Source organism: Diceros bicornis, chromosome 5, assembly GCF_020826845.1.
Source record: "Diceros bicornis minor isolate mBicDic1 chromosome 5, mDicBic1.mat.cur, whole genome shotgun sequence".
NCBI lineage: Eukaryota > Metazoa > Chordata > Mammalia > Perissodactyla > Rhinocerotidae > Diceros > Diceros bicornis.
The window spans coordinates 72,987,764-73,009,626 of NC_080744.1; the positions used below are offsets into that span (position 1 = coordinate 72,987,764).

Here is a 21,863-nt window from a genome sequence, read left to right on the forward strand (position 1 = left end):
AAAGTTCTTTTGTTCCTTGCTATTTAGAAATATTCAAGTTGCTCCTTGCTAGTGTATAGAAGTACAATTGATTTTTTAAGGGAACTTCATCTTTCTTTATTCTAATATAAATACCTTTTTTTTCCTCTATCTTTCATGAGGGGACATTTAGTCTCCACTGCCGTCTGCTTTTATGAATAACTGAAATGTGGTCTTCTGGCTTCACCCGCTGTATGAACTGGGGCAAGTTACTTCACCTTCCTGTGCTGTTTCCTTTTCTGAGGTAGATGAAGCTGAGGACTGACTGCAGTCTTGTCCTTTCCGGTTTCTGTTACTCAGGGGTTCCATGTTGGTCTTCTTAACTTACAGCTCTTTTCATGTCACATTCGGTGCATCACATTTTGAGACTGCCCTTTTCCTTTCACTGTATTTCTCTGGGGATCATCCAAGTTGTTGACGTATCAATAGTTCATTGCTTTTTATTACTTGAATACTGTTCTATGGTTTAACTATTTACACACTGAAGGACATTTGGATTATTTTTAGCTTTTGGCTATTAACAAATAAAACCTGCTGTGAATATTCATGTATAGGTTTTTGAGTCAGTTGTGCATACGTGCACTATCTTTGTGGGGTTTCTTTGTGTTTTTTAACCACAAATTTAATTCCTTTAATAGATACAGGGTTATCTGTTTCTTTTCTAGTAAGATTTATGTCTTCGATGGAAGTTGTTCCTTTCATCTGAGTTGTTGAATTTATTGGCATAAAGTTGATCTCAGTATTTGCTTATTTGTCTTTTAATATTTATAGAATCTGTAGTGATATCATCTCTCTCATTCCTCATATTGGTAATTATCTTTTCTTTCCAGTTTGTCTAGAGGCTTATCAGTTTTATTAATTCAAAGAACTAATGGTTCTTTGGTTTCCTTGATTTTCTCCCTTGTTTTCTGTTTCACTGATCTCTCTTCTAATCTTTGTTAATCCTTTTCTTCTTTTTTTTGGTTTAATTTGTTCTTTTCTAGTTTCTTATATTAGAAGCTTAGGTTGTTGGTTTAGGATCTTCCTGCTTTTCTAATGTAAGACATTTACTTTTCTCTCCTTGATTAACTGACTCTGCTGTCATTATGACAGTTTCCCTCTTTATCCCGTTGCTTCAGAACTCTTTGCTTTAAAGTCTAATTTGTCTGATACTAATATAGCCACTCCAGCTTTCTTTTGATCAGTGCTATATGCTATATAAACCATGCTATTCCATAGACCATGATATGCTATGGTAGCTTTTCCATCCTTTTATTTTTCACCTGTTTGTGTCTTTATATTAAAAGGGGCTTCCTTGTAAGCAACATATAGATTTTGCTTTTAAAATTTGCTCTGACCATCTCTGTTGGTGTATGTGGTCTCCTTACACTTCCTGTGATCATTGATGTCTTTGTGTTAAATCTGTCATCTTGCTGTGTGTTTTCTGTTCGTCCTTTCTGGTCATCGTTCTCTCTCTTCTCTTTTCCTACCTTCCTATGAATTAATCATTTTTATGATTTAATTTTTTCTCTGTTTTCTGTGAGCTCTAACTCACTGTGTTATTTTAGCGATTGCCTTAAGGGGGTATATTATACACTTTTAACTTATCATGGTCCACCTTCAACTGGTACTACACTATGTCACATATAGAATATGAATCATACAATAGTAGATTTCTATTTCTTCCCTCCCAGGCTTTGTGCTGCTGTTGTCGTACATTTCTGTGTATGTTGTAAGCATCACAGTATTTTTTATTAGGTGTCTTTAAACATCAGGTTATGTATTAAAATGATTTAAAGAATAAGAGAAGGTCTCTGTATTTACTCACGTAGTTAACATTTCCAGTGCTCTTTACTCCTTTGTGGAGACCCATGTTTCCACCTGGCATCTTTTTCCTTCTGCTTGAAGGACTTCCTTTTTTATGACTTTATGTGCTGGGGATTCTTCCTTTCAGCTTTTTTATGTCTAAACTCATTATTTTGCTTCATTGTTGCAATATATTTTAGCTGGGTATAGAATTCTAGGTTGACAGTTTTTTCTTGCAGTATTTTAAAGAAACTGTCCCACTGTCTTCTAGCTTGCATTGTTTTCATTGTGAATGTGCTGTCATTCTTATCTTTGTTCTTCTGCACATAATGTGTCTTGAAGACTGCTTTTAAGATTTTCTCTCTTACCCCCTGGTTTTGGGCAATTTGATTACGATGTGCCTTGTAATGAACCAAATGTGCCCAACTTCCTGGTTATCTTCATGGTCTTTTGGTTCATTGTGCTTCTTGGATATTTGGGTTTATAATTTTCATGAAATTTGGAAGTTCTCAGTCACTATTTTTTTTTTTAATTTTTTTCTGTACCTTCCTCTCTCCTCTCTTTTGGGAACTCTAGTTCCACATATATTAGGTCTCTTGAAGTTGTCCCACAGGTAACTTATGCTCTGTCCCTTTTTTTTACTTTTTTTTCTCTTCTGCATTTCATTTTGGATAGTTTCTGTTGCTTTGTCTTCAAATTCACTAGTCTTTTCTCCATTTTTTAATGTGCCGTTAATGTCACCAAACTCTTTTAATCTCAGACATTGGAGTTTCCTCTCTAGAAATTTGATTTGGGTATTTTTATATCTTCCATGTCTAGTTCTCTTTTTGAACATATGAAATACAGATATAATAAGTGTTTTAATTTCCTTGTCTGCTGATTCTAACGTCTGAGTCAGTCGTTTAGTTGTTTAGGGTTGTTTAGATCAGTTGATTTTTCTTCTTCTTATTTCTGAATTATTTTCTTTCTTCTTATTTCTTAATTCTACATTTCTGCCTACCTGGTAGCTTTTGGTTGGATGCCATGTATTGTGAGTTTTACTCCGGATTTTGCTGGAGATTTTTATATGTCCATAAATCTTCTTGAGCTTAAATATAATTAAGTTACTTTGAAACAGTTTGATCCTTTTGGGTCTTGGTTTTGGACTTATCAAGTGGATTCAGACCTGGTATTTCTCACCACTGAGGCATGGCCTTTGTGAGAACTCTACTCAGTGCCCTGTGAATTATGAGGTCTTCCTGTCTGGCAGACAGGAGTTGGTACTTTGCTGGGCCCTTGGTGTTCTTGCAACCTGTGTGCTGGGCCTCCAGTCCTTTCATGTAGTTCTTTCTTTGGCTTTTGATAGGTCCCTCTCACGTAGGCACCCCTCAGCTTTTGTTGCATCCTCAGGTGGGATGAGTGAGGGCACTTCCATATCTCCAGGACACTCTCCGGGCAACTCTCTCCTCTCTGGTCCCATCCTGTGAACCTCCCTGACTCTGAGCTCCCCCTCCTCTATGCACGGACACCACTGGGCTCCACCTGGTTTCCTTCCCCCTGGCGAGGCTTGGGAACTCTCAGGGCAATGAGCTGGAACATGTGTCCAATAAGACTGTTTACTGGTGAATATCTTGTCTTCTCTCCAATTGTTTTGGATTATTTTTTGTCTTGCATTTCAATGGTAAGTAAATACAGGTAGTTATTATAGCCTTTTCACAGCTTACATATGTATAACAAATTGTTATAAGTACACTACGCAAAAGTATCTACATCTTTTTGCAGTTACAGTGAACCTTTGCTGAAAATAGCTCCTTTATAGAAGTATAGATAAGATAAAATAAGTGGGTTTTTTTACTTTGAAAGACCATTAATGAACCGAAGACCTAATCTGTGAAATAGCAAAATGCAGATTGCAATCTATTTTGGAACTAAACTGAAAGGTCAGATTATAGAAATAGAACAAACTTTGATATTAAAAATTGAACCCAAATTTTATTTTTCTTTTCCAGGTGTGCCTTCAGATGCCGATTCTTCTGCTGCCAGTAATAAAATCAGTGGTGCAAATAATTCTAAACCAAATCGCCCTTCTCTTGCCAAGATTCTCCTGTCATTGGATGGAAATGTGGCCAAACAGCAGGCCTTATCTCATATTCTTACAGCATTGCAAATCATGTATGCTAGGTAGGCTTGTTTGCTAACTTTTGAAAACCTGCAATTATGTAAGCTTTGGGTTTTTGTAATTTTTTGATTGATCAAATGTCTCAGAGAATGTTGTTACTATTTTTAAATACTGTGAGTTTTAGTTCATATACCCTTTAAACGTGAATAATGGTATCTTTATGCTTTCTTTAATGGGGGTTGAAATATTAATCAGAAAACCAAGTTAAAGAACGTTTTCGGTATTCTTTATGGCCAGTAAACTCTAAGCGTTAATATTTAGGGGACGAGAGGAAGAATTATTTGATAATAATATACAGTAATGTTTAAGGCCACTTATCATCCCCTTCACTCAAATACTTAATAAGGCAGAGTGTCGATAGTGCTGTCTTTTCCAATATTTTGCTGCTGTTTTCTCACAGCCTAAGTAAGTTGCCCATCTATCAGTGTATTGTGGTTATGGTCCTGATGAGCAGAAATAAACACTTACACAGGAACATTAGTTACAGACCAAAGGCCGACTCAGTCATTGAGAGGACATTATTTAGTCCTTGCTGCCTCCTGTGAAGCGCCATTGGTTCACGGCTTTCAGTAAACACAAAATTACCGTCAGGTTCTAACAACAACCCAAGAGGGATTTCTCAGGGAAATCCAGAGGCTTCTTCTGGTCTGACTTTTATGTTTGGCAGTTTTTTACCTGTCATCACTATGGTCATTCAAATAAATAAGATCAAGAGTAAACATTTTAGCTTTTAGCAGATGAATACATAGTAATAATGGCCAGTATTTTTCCAGAACTCTTTTCTATGTATCCTGTGAAAATGAGGAAGTCCTTCAGGGAGCGCTTGTCCCTCCCCCTGACTGTGCTGTCCTGCAGTGGTGAAGAGCAGCTCACCGCAGGCCTGGCTTTCTCTCCTGACAGAGACGCGGTGGTCGGGGCCTTGATGCCAGCCGGCATGATCTCCCCGATGGAGTGTCCCTCGTTCTCTTCGGCACCCGCTTCTGATGTGTCTGCCATGGCCAGTCCCATGAATGGAGAGGAATGTGTGCTGCCCATTGATATTGAAGACAGACTGAGTCCAAATCCATGGCAAGAGAAGAGAGGAGAGGTAAAAATAAATGATAAAGCAATAAAGCAAAATTAGATCAGAAAGGAAAAGGTAGCTACTTTGTGCTAGGAAAGTATAAGTCATTCTTTCACTTAATTCAGAGTGGTTTTGTGCCTACTGCTATATTTTTAGCTTGAATTAGAAAATATTCTGTTAAAAAGGAGATTTTTTGGTGCTTAAATAGAAATAGATTTATTAAGGTTGCTGAATGCAAGTTCACAGTCCTTTATCTGCAGTTCTGAAACCTTGAAGCTCCGAAAGCCAAAAGTTTTTCTGACTTATTTTGGGGAAAAACCCAACTTGAAGTCAAAGATGTGAGCTCATTTTAGTCTTCTTCATGTGACGTATTGTAAATATTAATAGGTTTTCCTGAGAATATGAATGTGCTTGACTTTGCAGGGCTATCCAGACCCCACTGGAGGTGGTAGCTGGTGGTGTAAGCACCTTATTACTTTTATAAAATCTGGGACATTCCAGATAGCTCAAAGGGTTTGAGATAAGCCTTTTTGGAGTTGTGTGGGAAGTGTGCCATGTTGCTGAGCTTTTCCTCTTCCTGTATATTTTTAATCTAGATTATTTCTTCTGAGGATGCCGTGACCCCCTCCGCAGTGACCCCGTCTGCTTCCTCAGCTTCTTCTCGGCCATTTATCCCGGTGACAGATGACCCAGGAGCTGCCAGCATCATTGCAGAAACCATGACCAAAACCAAAGAGGTCAAGAGGCTTTCTTTAACATTTTATTTTGAAATAATCTTAAATATACACAATAGTTGCAGAAGTAGTACATGGAAATAGAACACAAACTCCTGTGTACCGTTCACGTGGGTTCTCCAATTGTTAGCATTTCCGAACCATTGGCAGGAGAGCTGCAGGGCACAGTCCCTGTTCCTCCTCAGTGCTCCAGTGCGTATTTCCTGAGTATCAGGATGTTAACACTGATCCAGGATTACTTTCTAACACACAGACCTACTCAGATTTTGCTCATTGTCCCAATAGTATCCTTTATATGTCTAGGACCCAACCCAGAGTTGCATGTTGTCTCTTTAGTCTTCAACGTGTAACAGTTCTTTAGTCCCTCCTTTGACAGAAACACCACAGGAGCAATGCAGCGTTCTTATCAGTGCATTGGGGTGTGTGCATTGTTGATTTGCTGCATTACTGGTGACATTAATTCTTACCACTTAGTTAAGAGTGTCTGCCAGGTTTCTCCACTGGGAGTTAATAAAAGTGTGTTAATAAGTATTAATGGGAGGTACTTTGAGGCTATGTAAATACCTTGTTCCTCATCATATTTTCACTCACCAGTTTCTGGTATCTATTGATGATTCTAGCTGAATCCATTATTACTGTGGTAGTTGTCACATCATAATTTTTCAGATTTTGTCATTCATTTTGGAAGGTAATTGTTGCCGTTCTCCTGTAAGGGAGAACTTTCCCTTCTCGTCTTGTCTGTCTGTCTATATTGGTATAACTTCATAGGATCTTATTTTATTCAAATAATGACATATATTTCTATTTTTGACACCCAGATTGTCCCAGACTTGGCCATTGGGAGCCCTTTTTGGCTGGTTCCTTTTCCTTCTGACTGGTCCCCATAATTCTTTGAGCACTTCCTTACTTTCTGGCACAGCAGTGTGTTCCAGACTCATCTTTCACCTACCCTGCCCTTGCCCTGGAATCAGCCATTTCTTCGTAGATCATAGAATGGATCATAGAATTTAGAAACAAGATCTGGGAGCTTGGTAAGCTGATTGCTACTGGGTGTCCTCGGTTTAGGCCCTCTTAGCAAACAGACATGCACGCACATGAGCGTGTGTTTCTCCTTAGGCATCTTATCTATCTTATAAAAACCATGCGCCATTCAAACCAATATTTTCCATTCCAGTCCAATGCCACAGGGTTTGTCCTTGCTCTCTCGCTTTCTGTATTTGAGGTATATAGTCCTTTTATGTGTTGCTGGATTGGTTTGCTATTTTGTTGAGGATTTTTGCATCTCTGTTCATAAAGGATACTGATCTGTAGTTTTCTTGTGATGTCTTTGCCTAGTTTGGGTATCAGAGTAATTCTGGCTTCATAGAATGAGTTGGACAGTGTTCCTTCTTTTTTTTTTTTAGAAAAGTTTGTGAAGGATTGGTGTTAATTCTTTAATTATTTGGTAGAATTTTATCTGTCCTTCTAACATGTTCTCATCATTCTTTGAGGGTTGCCTTGCTTTCTGGCACAACACAAAATTCTAGGCTCAACAAGATGTTTTATGCTCCAGCACAGAAATCAGATGTTTCTCCGAGAAGTCTTGGTTCTTTTTAGTGGAGAATGGCATTTAGAAGCCAAAATTGGGGCCTTCATGTGCTCACTGCTATTGGGGTATTGCTGTTCACAAGCTCTCTTAGTGGACAGACTAGGGAATAAATGTGTGTGCGTGTATATACCCACACAATAGCTATATACATTAATATTTATTTCATTATATGTCTGCATATATTAAAAACCACCAGTTCACAGCAATACAATCAATTCTGACTGCCCAGGATTCATTATGGTTTTCTTCTTTCTGTATTTATAACTCTCTTCTCTGAAACGGAGAAACCTGGCTCCTGTTACTGACAGCTTATTTACTTCCTCTGAGGTAGCCAGTCTCCCATCTTGGCTGCCACCACTCCTCCACATGGGCACCCTCCTTGCCCTGCACAGCTTTTGGCATTCAAAATCAGTCTGCTCTCTGCAGGGACATCCTCTTACCCTGCCTGACCCATGACTTCCCCTTCCCACCCATACTGGCTGGTCCAAAGCAGGGACACCTTCCATTTGCCTTGGCTCTGTCACACGAGCCACCCCCACAGGTGGACACCCTCCCCAGCCCACTCAGGTGCAGCCTATGCTAGGCCGTCTCACCTGCTCACACTCTTCCCCTTGCCAGCATGCCCCCCTTGGGGACAAACAAGCATTATTTTAAATTAATTGGAGCTCTTGGTTTATTATGCTGTTACTGCTGGCAAAAATAGGTCCTGTGGAAATTATTCATAACCATTTGTGGTAATAAGAAAATCGCTATTTATAAATTAGGTGTCTAGACTCAGCTTCTGATATTTGGCAATCTCCTAGAATGAGGGTTTAATGCAGAAATTATTCGGAATTATGCAAAATTTTTGCTTTTAGATAGAAAAGAGATGGTATGATTTTTTTCCTACCAATTTATTCATGAGGCATAGGCATTATCCAGATAATACCCCTAAATTCCTGTCATTTCAGTTTTGGTTTGATTCATAAATTGTGGCAAAATAATTTTCATGTTGGTAATAGGCTATAATTTACATTCAAGGTTATGCAACTATGATTTTCTTTTTTAGCAATTCCTTTAGAATTGTTATGAATTCCTTGTAGAATTGTTCTCTGTTTTTTTTTCTAACACCCCCACCTGAAAAATGTTGGGTACTATTTCAATCGTAAAACTGAAGGTGTCACCTATGATTAATATATTCTACTGAATCTTTTGCTGCTCTTCAGTGAGTGGGATTCTGGACTGTCATTGTTTCTGGTGAATTTCACTTACGAATTCCCTGGGTCTCTACACAGAGGTAGAAGCAGGGTCTCTTTCTTTCAAGGGAGAAACCGTGTTCCTAGGTTGGAGAAATCTAGTTTCCAGGGCCAACTTGGACGTCCAATAGAATTTGCACATTGGATGGGTCACATTCCCCTTAAGGTTCCTAAGTGAGGTTTGTGCTCCCCTCACTCATTTCTGTTTTTGGAAAGAGTTGACACTGGTTTTGCTGAGATCCAGAAAGCAAGAGAGAAGAGACACTTCTGGCATCTGATTCTTCCTGTGGCAAGCCAGACCTCTGCCTGGGGAACCGGAAGGGTCTGAGTCCTCCCCCATTCAGGACAGGGTCTTAGTAATTCCCGCTCCCTCTAAGCTCCAAAGCTGTGGAATTTCCCAGCTCTGACAGCTCCCCATTTGTTTCTATAGGCCAAACCCTATTGCCAATCTCCAAGAGGCTCTTGTGTGGTGGGCGGCAGGCTGTAGGGTAGCCATCCCAGGTGGGGTACCCTCACAAGTGGGCGGGTGAGGGGCAGGGAGGGCAGTGATGCTGCCACAGGTGAACAGCCTCTTTCCTCTGCTAAAGAGGAGAAAGAGGTAAATGATCGCAAGTGTGATATGTTTTAGCTGACATACTGTGAATGGGAAGTAAAAGGGGAATATTAAGAAGACTTATTTTGTATATTTTCCTTTTCAAAGAAACCAAGGAACAAGAGATTATGGACAATGTCTTACATGTTAACGAATTGCTATAAATAAGGAGAATTATGGAGAGGATGTAGACAAAATATGTAAAAGTACAGCGTACAGATTTAGTTGATAGAAAGTTCCCAAGCATGTCTTAAGGGTGGGGGTAGATTTTACATGATGTGACTTTATTCCTAGCCTCCCCTTGTAACGTACACCTGTGATACAGACTTGGTGACAGTATAATTATTTCTTTATAGTTTAGGCATTCCTTTTGACAGATGCTGTTGTTAACTTGTAAAACAGTTAAATGGTCTTGAAAGCACAGTACATGGTGGAGATTTTAGGGGTCTGTCATTTCTTAATCTGGTATTTCATGGTCTTAAATGCCTCATAAATTCCTTTATTCATCATTGGTAGTCATGTATCCTTTGAGTTTATGGGTAAACTAATGATTATTTCTTAACATATTATTACTCATTTTAATTGTTGGATTTTTTAGGATGTTGAAAGCCAAAATAAAGCATCAGGCCCAGAACCTCAGTCCCTGGATGAGTTCACCAGTCTGCTGGTCGTGGATGACACCCGTGTCGTGGTGGACCTGCTCAAGCTGTCCGTGTGCAGCCGGGCGGGGGACAAGGGCAGGGATGTGCTGTCAGCCGTGCTGTCTGGCATGGGCACGGCCTACCCACAGGTGAGCCATGGGGTAGGCAGGGCAGGATGGGCAGTGAGGTGTTGCTGGTGACCTCACACCTTGTCTTCTCCTTGATTTTATAATAGCGGATAGCAGTTTAGAAGGACTCCTTGTAAAACAAGTCCCTTCTCTATCATATGTGCTACAGTTATCCCCCTAGTTTCCTTTTTGACATCATTTTGATATTTTTTGCCATTTAGAAGTTTCTAGTTTTTACAAAGTCAGATCTGCCAGGTTTTTTCTTTTATGGCTTCTGGATTTTGTATTATGTTGAAAACATGGCAGTGTTTAAAGAAATTCTCCCAAGTTTCTTCTAATCATTTTTATTATTTTATTTGTTGTATTTACCTTTTTGAGCCATCTGGGATTTATCTTGATGTAAGGGATAAAGTAGGGATCCAACTTTATTTTTTCCTAGATGACAAACGTATTGCCCCAGCGTTTATTGAATAATCTGCTTTTCCCAGTAATTTGAAATCCACTTATCATATTCTAAGTTCCTGTGTGTATTTGGGTCCATTTACAAACTCTTTTCTGTCCCGTTGATTTAAGTCCTTAGGCTCTGATATCACAGTGTTTTACTATTATAGCTTTAAAATAGGTTTTAATATTTGTTAGCACTGGGTCCCATAGGCCTTTCTGCCCTGGGGGAAATGTTCTGTACGCGAGCCATTCGGAATGGTAGCTGCCAGCCACATGTGGCTGTTGAGCACTTAAAATATGCCTAGTGCACCTGAGGAACTGAAATTTTCATTTTACTTAACTTAAATTTAAATTTGATAGCCACATGTGGCTAATCTAGGGTATAAAGTTATTATCATATCAATATATCTTAGAAATACGATTGATCGGTCCTAAAGTCCTTGGGCTTCCTTAAGGACTCTTATTTATCAGCAGCCTTGCTCTGTCTTTTCAGAGCTGGCCATGTCAGGGGGTCTGATGCCTGTGCAGATACATTATCTGTATCTCTCTGGGCCCCATATCATCATCACTAAAACCATAAAGTATTTACGTATAGTTGCGTAGTCCTGAAAACAGTAAATTGTTTGGTAGATATTTTAGTGGCTTGTTATTTCTTAATCATATTCAGGAAGAACTAAAAAGTTATAGGTTTCCTACTTGCTAGTTTTTCAAGGCAAGCTACTTGGCATAATTCTGAGAGATTAAATCAGGGTGAATTGCCACAAGCAAAATATTAATTTTCTTACAAGTTTACTGCATTTGTGGGAGGAAAGAGCATGAACAAGAAGAACATGGGTTTAAAGTAATAATGCCCAGCATTTGTCACACACATAACCTGCCAGGCCCAGTTTCGGGGCATTCTCTCAGTACAGAGGGTAGATATTCCCTTTGTTCAACGATGAGGAAAACTGAGGCTCTGAGAGGTTGTTACTGGCTCAAGGACATTCAAGTTGCTGGTGGGTGGTAGAAACGGGGTTGGACCTTGAGTGCTCTGAGGGCAGAGCCACATCTGTGACCCCTCTGTCACCCTCTCCTGGGGGACTGACGGTCTTTGTAGAGGAAGGTTCGGAAGCACAGAAGACCCTGGTGGGCTGTGCAGGGATTTAGCGATGCTAACACCTTTGTCTCAGTGAGGCATACGAGGTTCATGGAAAGGCAGAAACAGATAGGATTGTCTTCAAACTGTCCTGGCAGTGGCAAGATGCTACTGCTGTGTCCTACCCTGATGTAATATTTGGGACTCCTAAAAAAAAGACGTTTGAATTTATAATGGTAATGCCTAGATGGCAGTGGTACTAGTTTGTCATCAATAAAACTGTTTACTAAGCTAATCTGTTATCTAAGTATGAGGAAAAATAGAGAAAAATAATCATTTATTCCTGTTAAGTAAAGAATAGAGAATAGTTTTATTTTTTTTGTAAATTACAAAAATTTGGAGATTGATATATTGTTGCTATAGTAACATGTTCTCATTTGTTTTTAAAAATAACAATCAAGGAGTTTATGGTCACCAATATTGACCATTTAAATGGTGTGAATCACTAAAATTTTAGAATGAAATAAGAACATTATGGATTGTTGAGAGCGTATGGTGTGGGGGCTGACCCTTCAGGTCCTGGGTTGAGAAGTCTCCCACTGTGTTTGTTATTTGTAGCCCCTTGTTTCACCTACTCTGTCTGCCACCGTCTGTCCTAGAGGGCTTGATCATTCCTCTCGATTCCTGTTCCCTCCTGCTTGACCCCCAGTGTCTTCCAGGATCTCAATCATTTTTACCACCTTTCTGCTCCTTCCTTTGATATTTTTGTTCTGAGGCAGACTTTCCTCACTAGGAAGTGCAGTAATATTGTCTTGGTGTAAAAAGAAACTGTGTGATCACAGGCATTTCATCAGTCAGCATATGTTGAGTGTTGTGTGTGTGTGTCAGGCACCTCTTGACTACTTGTATATAGATCATCTCCAAGCTTCACAGCGCCTCTGTCGTCTCTGTGCTGTCTTGATTTTATAGGCAAGGAAACTGGGCCTTGATTTAAACTAGATTTCTCAAACCCCCAAGTCCTCCACTCTGTACCCTGTCCCTGCAGAAAGATCTGGAGCAGGATGCGCAGGGGTAGCATCCTGACGACCTCCTGATTTGTATCTCTGCTTCCTCCCCAGGTGGCAGATATGCTGCTGGAGCTCTGTGTCACCGAGCTGGAGGACGTAGCCACAGACTCGCAGAGTGGCCGCCTGTCCTCTCAGCCCGTGGTGGTGGAGAGTAGCCACCCCTACACGGACGACACCTCCTCCAGCGGCACAGTGAAGATACCAGGTACTCAGAGCTGGCCCTGGGGAGGAGACGGGGTCTCTGCCTGTAGAACAGCTTCATTTCTGTAATTGCATCAGGAGAAGCAACCATCACTGTTTTATAGAAAAGAAGCTACAGAATTGCTTTAGAATCACTTTCCCCTCCTTTTCTAAAGAACTTTTTTTTTTTGCAAAAGAAAACTTGATACTGAAAACCATGCAAAGTAAGTGTTTGGCTTAACAATTATCAAGTGGATGCCTTAGTCACCAAAACTCAGGTCTAGAAGTAGTCCTGTGCCAGTCTCCAGAAGCCCTCCGTTGTCCCCCATAAAGTGACGCTGTCCTGACTTGGAGCCATTGCTGACTTGCATTTCTGTACAGTTTCTATTACTCAAGTGTGTATCCTCTTCTTAAGTCTGTTTTAATTAATAATTTCCATCTTTTGTTTCATGTAACCTGTAGTTTTTTCCTTTATTTTCTTTTTCCTTTTTTTTCAACAATTCACCTGTTGAGGAACCTGGCCTATGACCTGTCAGGCTTCCCTGCAGCCTGGATTTGCACACTCCTGCTGCACAGCAGTCTGTTCCTCAGCCCTGTCTTTCTACAGGTTTGCCCTGATTCCAGGCCCAGTTAGTTCAGCCCCGATGGCAAGACCATTGGTGGTTGTGATCCAGCATCTGGAAGCACCTGGTATCTGCTTGTCTCTCCTTTTGTGAGCTCAGCAGCTACTGATGCTCAGCGCCCATTGGGAGTTGCAAAATGGTGCTATTCTAATTGTTTCATTTCTTTCTTATTTATTAGCTAGAATTCTTTATAAAGAGTCATTTCCCCTCACCCTTTAGTTGGTTACTCAGGTGTGCTGTTTGTGTAAGAAAGACAGAATAAAGCTTGATTCTTTTCTTCTATTTTCATTGTCAAGAGAGTGAATTGTTTCCCTATCATTCTTTGAAGGTGACTAGTTAGGTTTTTTTTTTTTCTTTTGTATCGTTATGAGCTCATGGATTTAGTAATATATATGATGGGCTTTAATTCATTGTGATTATTATCCTGTTGCGGCTCAAATTGTCACATCTCTGGACATCAGGAGCCCCTTGAGTTTAGCTCTTGAAATGACTCTGGTGGTCCATTGATAACTTCCATGCAATCTGATATGACAAGGTGCTTTAGGCTTGTCGTGTAGTTTCTACCCTCCACCTGGTGTCTGCCCTGGTGTCTTTTAGTGGAAATGGCATTTCAGATCACTGGGCTGTCATCGTTTCTAGACTTTTTCAGTGGACGGAGATAGGATGAATGGGTACAGACAGACGGACTGACTGACTGACTTTATTTTGAGTTCCTGCTGATACATTAGATTCAAATTCAGAGCTACAAGGTTTCTATTTACCCTCTTCTGTTACATCTGTGTCACTTTTCTTCCATAACAAAAATCCTGGTTCCAAGACAGGGGATGGCAGAATTAGAATATCTCATAATTATTCATTTGCTTTATCCCACATTACATACACAACAGACTCAGGAGACTAGCAAACATGAATAGTTACTGAAAATAGTTAAAAAAATTTTTTTTGTTTATGCTCTCTTCATTCTTCCAACTTTATTTAAATGATTGCACTATATCTACCAGAGCATGATAGCTATTAGATACTGTTCTTCCTTCCTTTTAATCTTCATTTAGTCTTAGTTTTACTCAGTTTAATGCTCACTTCAAGTCCTTTGTCTGTCTTTCCTCATGGTGATTGTCTGAAGCTCCCTCCAGTCAGCTCCTCAGCAGGGCTCAGAGGACAGCAGCCCTGAGATGGGCTTGTCCACAAGAGTTTGTGCTCAGACTTGAAAATTAGCTTTTCTGGATAGTAAATCCTTGGATCACATATTCTTCCCCTGTCAAAGTATGATAATGATCTGTTTTTTCCCTTTATAAGTTGTGTTTTTTTCCGGTAATTTTACTAGAATATGTTTTTACATTGGTTGTTATAGGCAATATCCTCAGATAAGGGGTGTGTTCCTTTAAAATGTAGTTTCAAGTCTTTTCCTTCAGGACAGTTTACCTGCATGACAGTTTGTAGTGTTTGTTGGCATCCTTGCTTTAGTTTTCTTTCACATACACGTGGTCACCATCGTACATTGGATGCCTTTTAAAGTCACGTAGGCTGCTACTTCTCTCAAATGTTTTTTAGTTCTGTCTCCCTTTCTCCTTCTATTTGTCTTAAAGCATTATCTGTTGTATTCATTTTCTCCTATGATCTTTCTAGTTTAGTCTTCTTTTCTGAATTTTTTTTCCTGTAATTCTTCCCTGAATTTTATCATTAGCTTGTGTCATTGTCCTGATTTCTTTTAACTTGTTTTGAACTAATAGATTACAATTTTGATCTTTTTTGCGGGCACATCTTTCTGGCCTGCTTTTGTTGTCTATAGAGATGTTATTCTGTTACTTATTGTCTCTTTTCTAACAATATCTTTGTATTGGATTTTGCCTTGATACTTTTGTCTTGCTCACTTTTATGTGAAACTAGTTTTCTTAAACTTTTAGAATGAGATGGGGTTCAGAAAAGCTTTTTTAACTTTAAGGTATTATTCTTTCATGATAGGAATTTTAAAAACAGGAGATATTTCCACTGAGCAGTTGCCTAAGACAAAAATCTGGTAGCCCTCTTCCACTTTTCTGTTTCTCTCTTACTTCATATCCAGTCCACCAGCAAATCCTGTCATTTTTACTTTTAAAATATATTCCAAATTCAGCCATTTCTCACCAACTCCAGACCATCCTGGGCCCAACGGTCTGGTCTCACTGGTTTCTTATACTAGCGTCATACACTAGCTGGCTGACTACGTTCCCACTTCCACTGCTAACCTCCTGTGTCCCCCAGAATCAACTCCCCACATGACATCCAGAGAGATTCTCTTAAAACCAGTCAGAACATACTGATCCTATGCTTAAAAGCCACCAGTACACCCCTATAACTTTAAAATAGAATCTAAACCCCTGACCATGGCCTGCTTGACTTCGTATGAGCCCCAGTCGCCTCTCCAACGTCACTCCTTCCCCCCTCTCTCTCCTGGCCCCTCCGGTCTTCTTTGCTAGTCCTTGAATATTTTCCAGATTCAGGCCATTTGTCTCGCTTCATACTTGCCATCTGCCTGAGATATTCTTCCCCTGGACAATTAGTTATAGATCTCTGATTCTATCTTCCCTGCTCAGAAAATCCTTTCCTAACCACCATACACAAAAAGAGCCTTTTCCAAACCTCATTTCACACACTTCCTTTTTCATAGCAGTTATACCCTGTGACATTTAACAGACACCATCTGTTTCTGTCTCACACTAGAGCAGGGACTGGCTAGAACCAATATTGCGTATGAGGAGTGAGAGGGGGAAATCTTTGCCTTGTTCCAATAGGGAGAATATGTTCAGTCTCTCAGCATTAAATGTGTTAACTATAGGTTTTCCATAGATGCCCTTATCAGGTTGAGGAAGTTTCTTTCTATTCCTAGTTTGTGGGGGAGATTTTATCATGAACGGGTATTGGATTTTGTCAAATGCTTTTTCTGTGTCTATTGACATACTGTGTCTGTTGTCCTGTACTCTGTTAATGTGGCACGTTGCATAAGTCCATTTTTGGATATTAAACTAACTTTGCATTCCTGGTAAAATCACAATTGTCCACAATGTATAATCTTTATTATATGTTGCTAATATTTTGTTAAGGATTTTTTGCGTCTGTTTTGATGAACAGTATTGGTTTGTAGCTTTTCTTTCTCTTTATTTTTTAAATTTTTAATTTATTTATGTAGCTTTCCTTTCTTTGATATCTTTGTCTGGTTTTGGTATCAGGGTAATACTGGCCTTACAGATTGAGTTGCAAAGTGTTCCCTCCTCCTCTGTTCTCTGAAAGAGTTTGTGTAGGATTGATACTGAACCAAGTGGGCTTGCCTCCTGGTGAGCTAAATAAGACTCTACACCAGTGGAAGTTGTCTCACAAAGTAAAGTGTATTTGCAGCAAATAGGAAGCCATGAGGAATCATTTCCCAAGTTGTGGCATCCCCGAACAAAGGAAAGTAGGAACTTTTATTGGGGAATGGGAATGAATATTCAAAAGGGAGAGGCAGGTTCACTGCAGTTTATGGTAATGAGGTTTAATCTCCTCCTGAAGAGATCTTCACATTAAAAATAAGGCAAGGTCATGGGCGTAGCTCTTGTAGGGATGCTTGGTTAGCTTCAGGGTGGTTGCTGGTTGTGTCTCCTTAACATAAAAAAACAACTTGGAAAAACAGTTAAATGCTTCCAAACCCACCCATGAGTTCCTCGGGGCACTAGTTGGTGACAGGATTGGTATTATTCTTCTTATAGTTGGTAGAATTCACGAGTGAAGCTGTCTGGACCTGGGCTTTTCTTTGTGAGAAGGTAGATCTTGTCATATGTTGCATTTCTTTTTGAATCAGTTTTGGTAAATGTGTCTTTTTAGAATTTTTTAATTTCATCTAAAGTTGCCTGATATGTTGGCATAAATTTGTTCATAGTATCACTCAAAATCCTTTAAATTTCTGCAGGATTGATGGTTCTAATGAAAAAACACACTCCTGTGTATCTTCTCTACTCCAGAATTCTACTACAACACCAGATGTGTGGATTTCTCCACACATCAGGCAATTTTGTGACACCAGCTGGATGTCCTACCATTTAACTCAATCCTAGCATTATCTACCTGGAGATAGCATCAGATCCCACAGGTTAAGGGCTCAGTTCCACAAGATTGCCCCTACTTCAGATGCCAATCACAAATCCAGATTATTACTTATGCTTCTGACCGATTTGCTGTAAATCAGAGGTTTCCATGATTTAAAAACCCTCCTTTGGTTCCATTAATTTGCTAGAGTGGCTCATGGAACTCAGAGAAACATTTACTTAGGTTTACCAGTTTATTATAAAGGATACAGATGAGCAGCCATACAGATGAGCTTCTGTCCCTGTGGAACTGGGGTGCTCCACCCTCCTAGCATGTGGAGGCTCATCAAATCTCCCTGTTCAAGAGTTTTTATGGAACTTAATCTGCAACAACCCCCCACCCATTCCCAGAGATTGGTTGGTAGGGTTGAAAGTTCCAACCCTCTAATCATTTGGTCTTTCTGGTGACCAGCCCCATCCTGAGGCTATCTAGGTGCCCCACCCTAAGTTACCTCATTAGCATAAACTCAGGTGGGCTCAAAAGAGCTGCTTATAAATGACATTTCTAGAGTTTTAGGAGCTCTGTGCCAGGCATGTGGGACAAGATCAAATATATTCTTACACCATGGTAGTGATGTCCCTTCTTTCTTTCCTGGTTTTGATAATTTGTGTCTTCTATTTTTGCCCCCTGGTCAGTCATGTTAAAAGTTTATCAATTTGGTTGATCTTTTCAAAGAACCAACTGTGGTTTCATTGATTTTTTTTTTCCCCCCTCAGTTGTTTTTCTGTTTCTTCTTTTATTAATTTTCACTGTGATCTTTACCACTTTCTTCTTTCTGCTGCTTTAGGTAGCATTTGGTTTTTTCTAGTTTCTTAATGCTGTGTTTTCATTTTTCCTGAGCCTAAAATATGTCTAGTTTCCTTTCTGAGATCTCTTGTTTGAACCATAGATTATATAGAAGTGTTGAAGGATTTTGGGATTTCTCAAATTTCTTTCTGTTATTGGTTTCTGATTTAATTCCCTTATAGTTAGAGGGTATACACTGAATGGTTTAGATTCTTTGAAATTTGTTGAGACTTGTTTTATAGCATGTGGTCTATCCTAGAGAATGTTTTATGTCTGCTTAATAAGAATGTGCATTCTTCTTTTGTTGGGGGGAGTGTTCTGTAAATGTCTGTGACGTCAAGATGGTTGATAGTCTTGTTGAAATCTTCCGTATCCTTACTCATCTTCTATTTACTTGTTCTGTCAGTTGTTGAAAGTTGGGTATTGAAATCTCCAGCTATAATTGTGGATTTGTCTACTTCTTTCATTTCTGTCAGTTTTTTCTTCATATGTTTTGGGGCTTTGTTGTTAGGTGTGCTTACCTAATTTTGTATGTATTTTGTATTGTTAAATATTCCTGATGTTTGAGCCTTTTTTCACTGTGAAATGTCCCTCTTTGTCTTTGTTAACATTTCGTGTCTTAAAGTCTATGTTGTGTAATATTAGTATAGCCACTCACTCCAGCTCTCTTATGGTTATTGTTTGCATGCTAGATCTTTGCCATCCTTTTACTTCGAAGCTTTTTTGTCTTTGAATTTAAAGTTTGTCTCTGGTTATGCATCTTTTAGTTGGATCTTGCTTTTTTTATTGTCCAGCCTGACAATCTCTGCCTTTTGATTGGCATACTTAGGCCATTTACATCTAATGTAATTGTGGATATTGTTGGATTTACATCTGCTGTTTTACTGTGTTTTCTCTATGCCTCATGTCTTTTTCTTGTTCTTCTTTTAGTGCTTTCTTTGTGTTAAACAAAAATTTTTTAGTGTACCATTTTAATTCTTTTGTTGAATTTCAACCACTTTTTTTAGTGGTTGCTCTAGGGATTAAAATATACGTTTTAATTTATTGCAGTCTAGTTCATGATAATACCTTAGTTCGGGTAAAATGTATCAACTTTTCTCCTGTATAGTTCTATTTTCTCCGCCCTCCTTTTTGCTATTATTTGTCATACATATTGCATCTATATGTTACAAATCTATGCAACATATTTGTTACCATATGTGTTAGAAATATAAGCATATAATAATCATTACATTATGCCAGGGATTGGCAAACTTCACGTCACAGAATATTACTTTGAATTTTTTTCCAACCATTTAGTAAAAACAAACCATTCTTAGCTCACAGGCTTTGCAAAATCAGTGGGTAGGACAAATCTGGCCCATGGACTATAGTTTCCTAAGCTCTGCTTTATATATCCTTTTGTCTTTTAAAAATATTAAGAAAAAGAAAGGAAAAAAATACTTATCCTATCTCTTGACCCACACATTTCTCATTTCCAGTACTCTTTATTTCTTCCTGTGAGTTCAAGTTATTATCTGGTGTCATTTGATTTCAGCCTGAAATACTTTACGTGGTTTTTCTAAAGCATGTCTGCCAGCAGTGAATTCTACTTTTGTATGTGCATATTTGGGAATGTTTTTATTTTGTCTTCATTTTTGAGGGATTGTTTTCATAGTTGTTAGAATTTTTTTTCCCTCTTATCACTTCAAATGTGTCATCCTACTCGTTTTTGGCCTCCATTGTTTTTGAGGAGAAGTAAACATTAATTATATTTCGTACCCCTGTATGTTACTCTGTGTCTCTTGCTGAGTTCTTGATTTTCTCTTTGTCTTTGGTTTTCAACAGTTTCAGTATAATGTGTCTGGGTATGGATCTCTGTCTTTATCCCACGTGAAGTTTATTAATTTGGGGAACTGTAGATTAATGTTTTTCATCAAATTAATGGGTTTGGGGCCATGTTTGTTCAAGTACTTTTTCTGCCCCCTTTTTTCCTCTTCCCTGTTTTTTGGGGGGAAATTCCCATTGTGCACATGTTTGTATGTTTGATGTTGTCCCCCAGGTGTTTGAGACTGCTCATTTTTCTTTAATCTTTTTTCTCTTGTTCTCTAGATAGAGTAATAGAAATTATATAGTCTTCAGGTTGACTGAATATTTTTTCCTTCCATTTAAAATATGCTGTTTTGCCCATCTAGTGAATTTTTCATTTTGGTCATTATACTTTCCAACTCAAAAATTTCCTGTTAGTACTTTTTCATAGTTCTCTTTATTGAGATTCTGTATTTGTTGAGTCATTATAATCATATTTTCCTTTATCATCTTTTCTCTGGTTTTCTTGAACTCTTTGAACATATTTATAATAGCTGCTTTGAAGTTGTTGTCTACTAAATCCTGCATCTGGCCCATCAGAGTTAGCTCCTATTGACTGATTTTCTTCCTGAGCGTAGCTCATACTTTTCAGTGTTTTTGCATGTCTCATAATTTTTTATTGAAAACTGGACATTTTAGATAATATATTGTATCATCTGGATTCTGATGGTTTCTTTGTTTAAGATTTGTATTCTTGCTGTGTTTCTTGGGTTATTTTGTGTGTTTGTTTTGTAGCATGCCTGGAATTGCTCTCTGAAATCTGTCTCCCCCACAGCACATAGCCACGGATGTCCAGCTTCACGTTTCTGTTCTCATTTTTGTTTTCTAGCCTGACTTCTAGGGTTTGCTTCATATCTGCTTGGTTTAGTGATCAGGCCTATTGGTTTCCCCTTCTGCTGATGGCTCCCCATGTGGGTGGGGGTGGGAAGGGCTTGGAACTAGTTTGGCAGTTTTCAGTCTGGCATTTTGGCAGTTTTTTCGTGTGTTTGTGCCCTGACTTGTCTAGGCCTCCATGACGCCCTCATTTAGCCCTTCTGTGCTCGCTGACTTCTTCCTAGAATCTCCCTGTTAAATTTCTGGCTAGTTCTCAGGTCTGACACTCACCCAGTCACACCATGTCCTTGGGCCAGTAGAGATCCAGGCTCACCTATTGGACCTTTTACTGGCACTGCCCTGGCATGTGTTTTCTGTCCCCTCCTCTACCCCAGTCATCTTCCCCTGGAGGCAGAGTCTTGTCCTGGTGAGAATGTACTCCAGCTCAGATGAGAGCAGCCCAGGCCAGAACACCATAGGTTCTCACTGTCTCTACTCAAGTTTAGCAGTTTTTTCATGAGTAGATACTTCTCAATTTGTTGTTTGCCTTTAATGGATTTACAGAGCCCTGGAATTGTCGTTTTTAGAATTTTGTGTGGTTTTATAGTTGTTTTGGGGGAAGAGGATTTGCCAGCCTCTTTCCTCCAGCATAACTGAGGTCTTGCCCTTCATTAATTCTTTTGTAAGCTAATTTGACCCATATAAGACTCTAGATCTAATGTTAAATGCTTGAGGGATATGATTTTATATGGCATTTTGAATGTAGTGGGCAGGATGATAAAGCTTGCTCTGGTGATTGGAGTTGCAGCATGAAGATTTGCCCAGAAGTGAGAGCACAAAATGAATTGGCCAAGCAGAAGTGTATTCTGGCCTTGCCATTGCAGGCAAAGACTTCTGTGGGATGCAGCGTGCAGGGAGGGTGGTGGTCAGTCTTAGGTTCTTGTTTTTGAGGTCAGTTCTTCCTGACTTTCTGCTTTCATTAGCTGT

The 21,863-nt window shown here is 39.2% G+C and overlaps 1 protein-coding gene across 10 annotated transcripts in view; it reads left to right on the plus strand.

Annotated features, from left to right (window-relative positions):
- HERC2 (HECT and RLD domain containing E3 ubiquitin protein ligase 2) overlaps window positions 1–21,863 on the plus strand; it is a 229,527-nt gene that overhangs the window by 162,495 nt on the left and 45,169 nt on the right. For 8 of the 10 annotated variants that reach the window (XM_058542234.1, XM_058542239.1, XM_058542230.1 and 5 more), the window contains 5 exons: window positions 3,792–3,963; window positions 4,817–5,048; window positions 5,621–5,761; window positions 9,772–9,963; window positions 12,580–12,733. In XM_058542234.1, coding sequence (XP_058398217.1) covers window positions 3,792–3,963; window positions 4,817–5,048; window positions 5,621–5,761; window positions 9,772–9,963; window positions 12,580–12,733 — 891 coding nt within the window. The remainder of the gene's footprint in view (window positions 1–3,791; window positions 3,964–4,816; window positions 5,049–5,620; window positions 5,762–9,771; window positions 9,964–12,579; window positions 12,734–21,863) is intronic. The other 2 variants (XM_058542235.1, XM_058542236.1) reach the window with 1 other exon arrangement.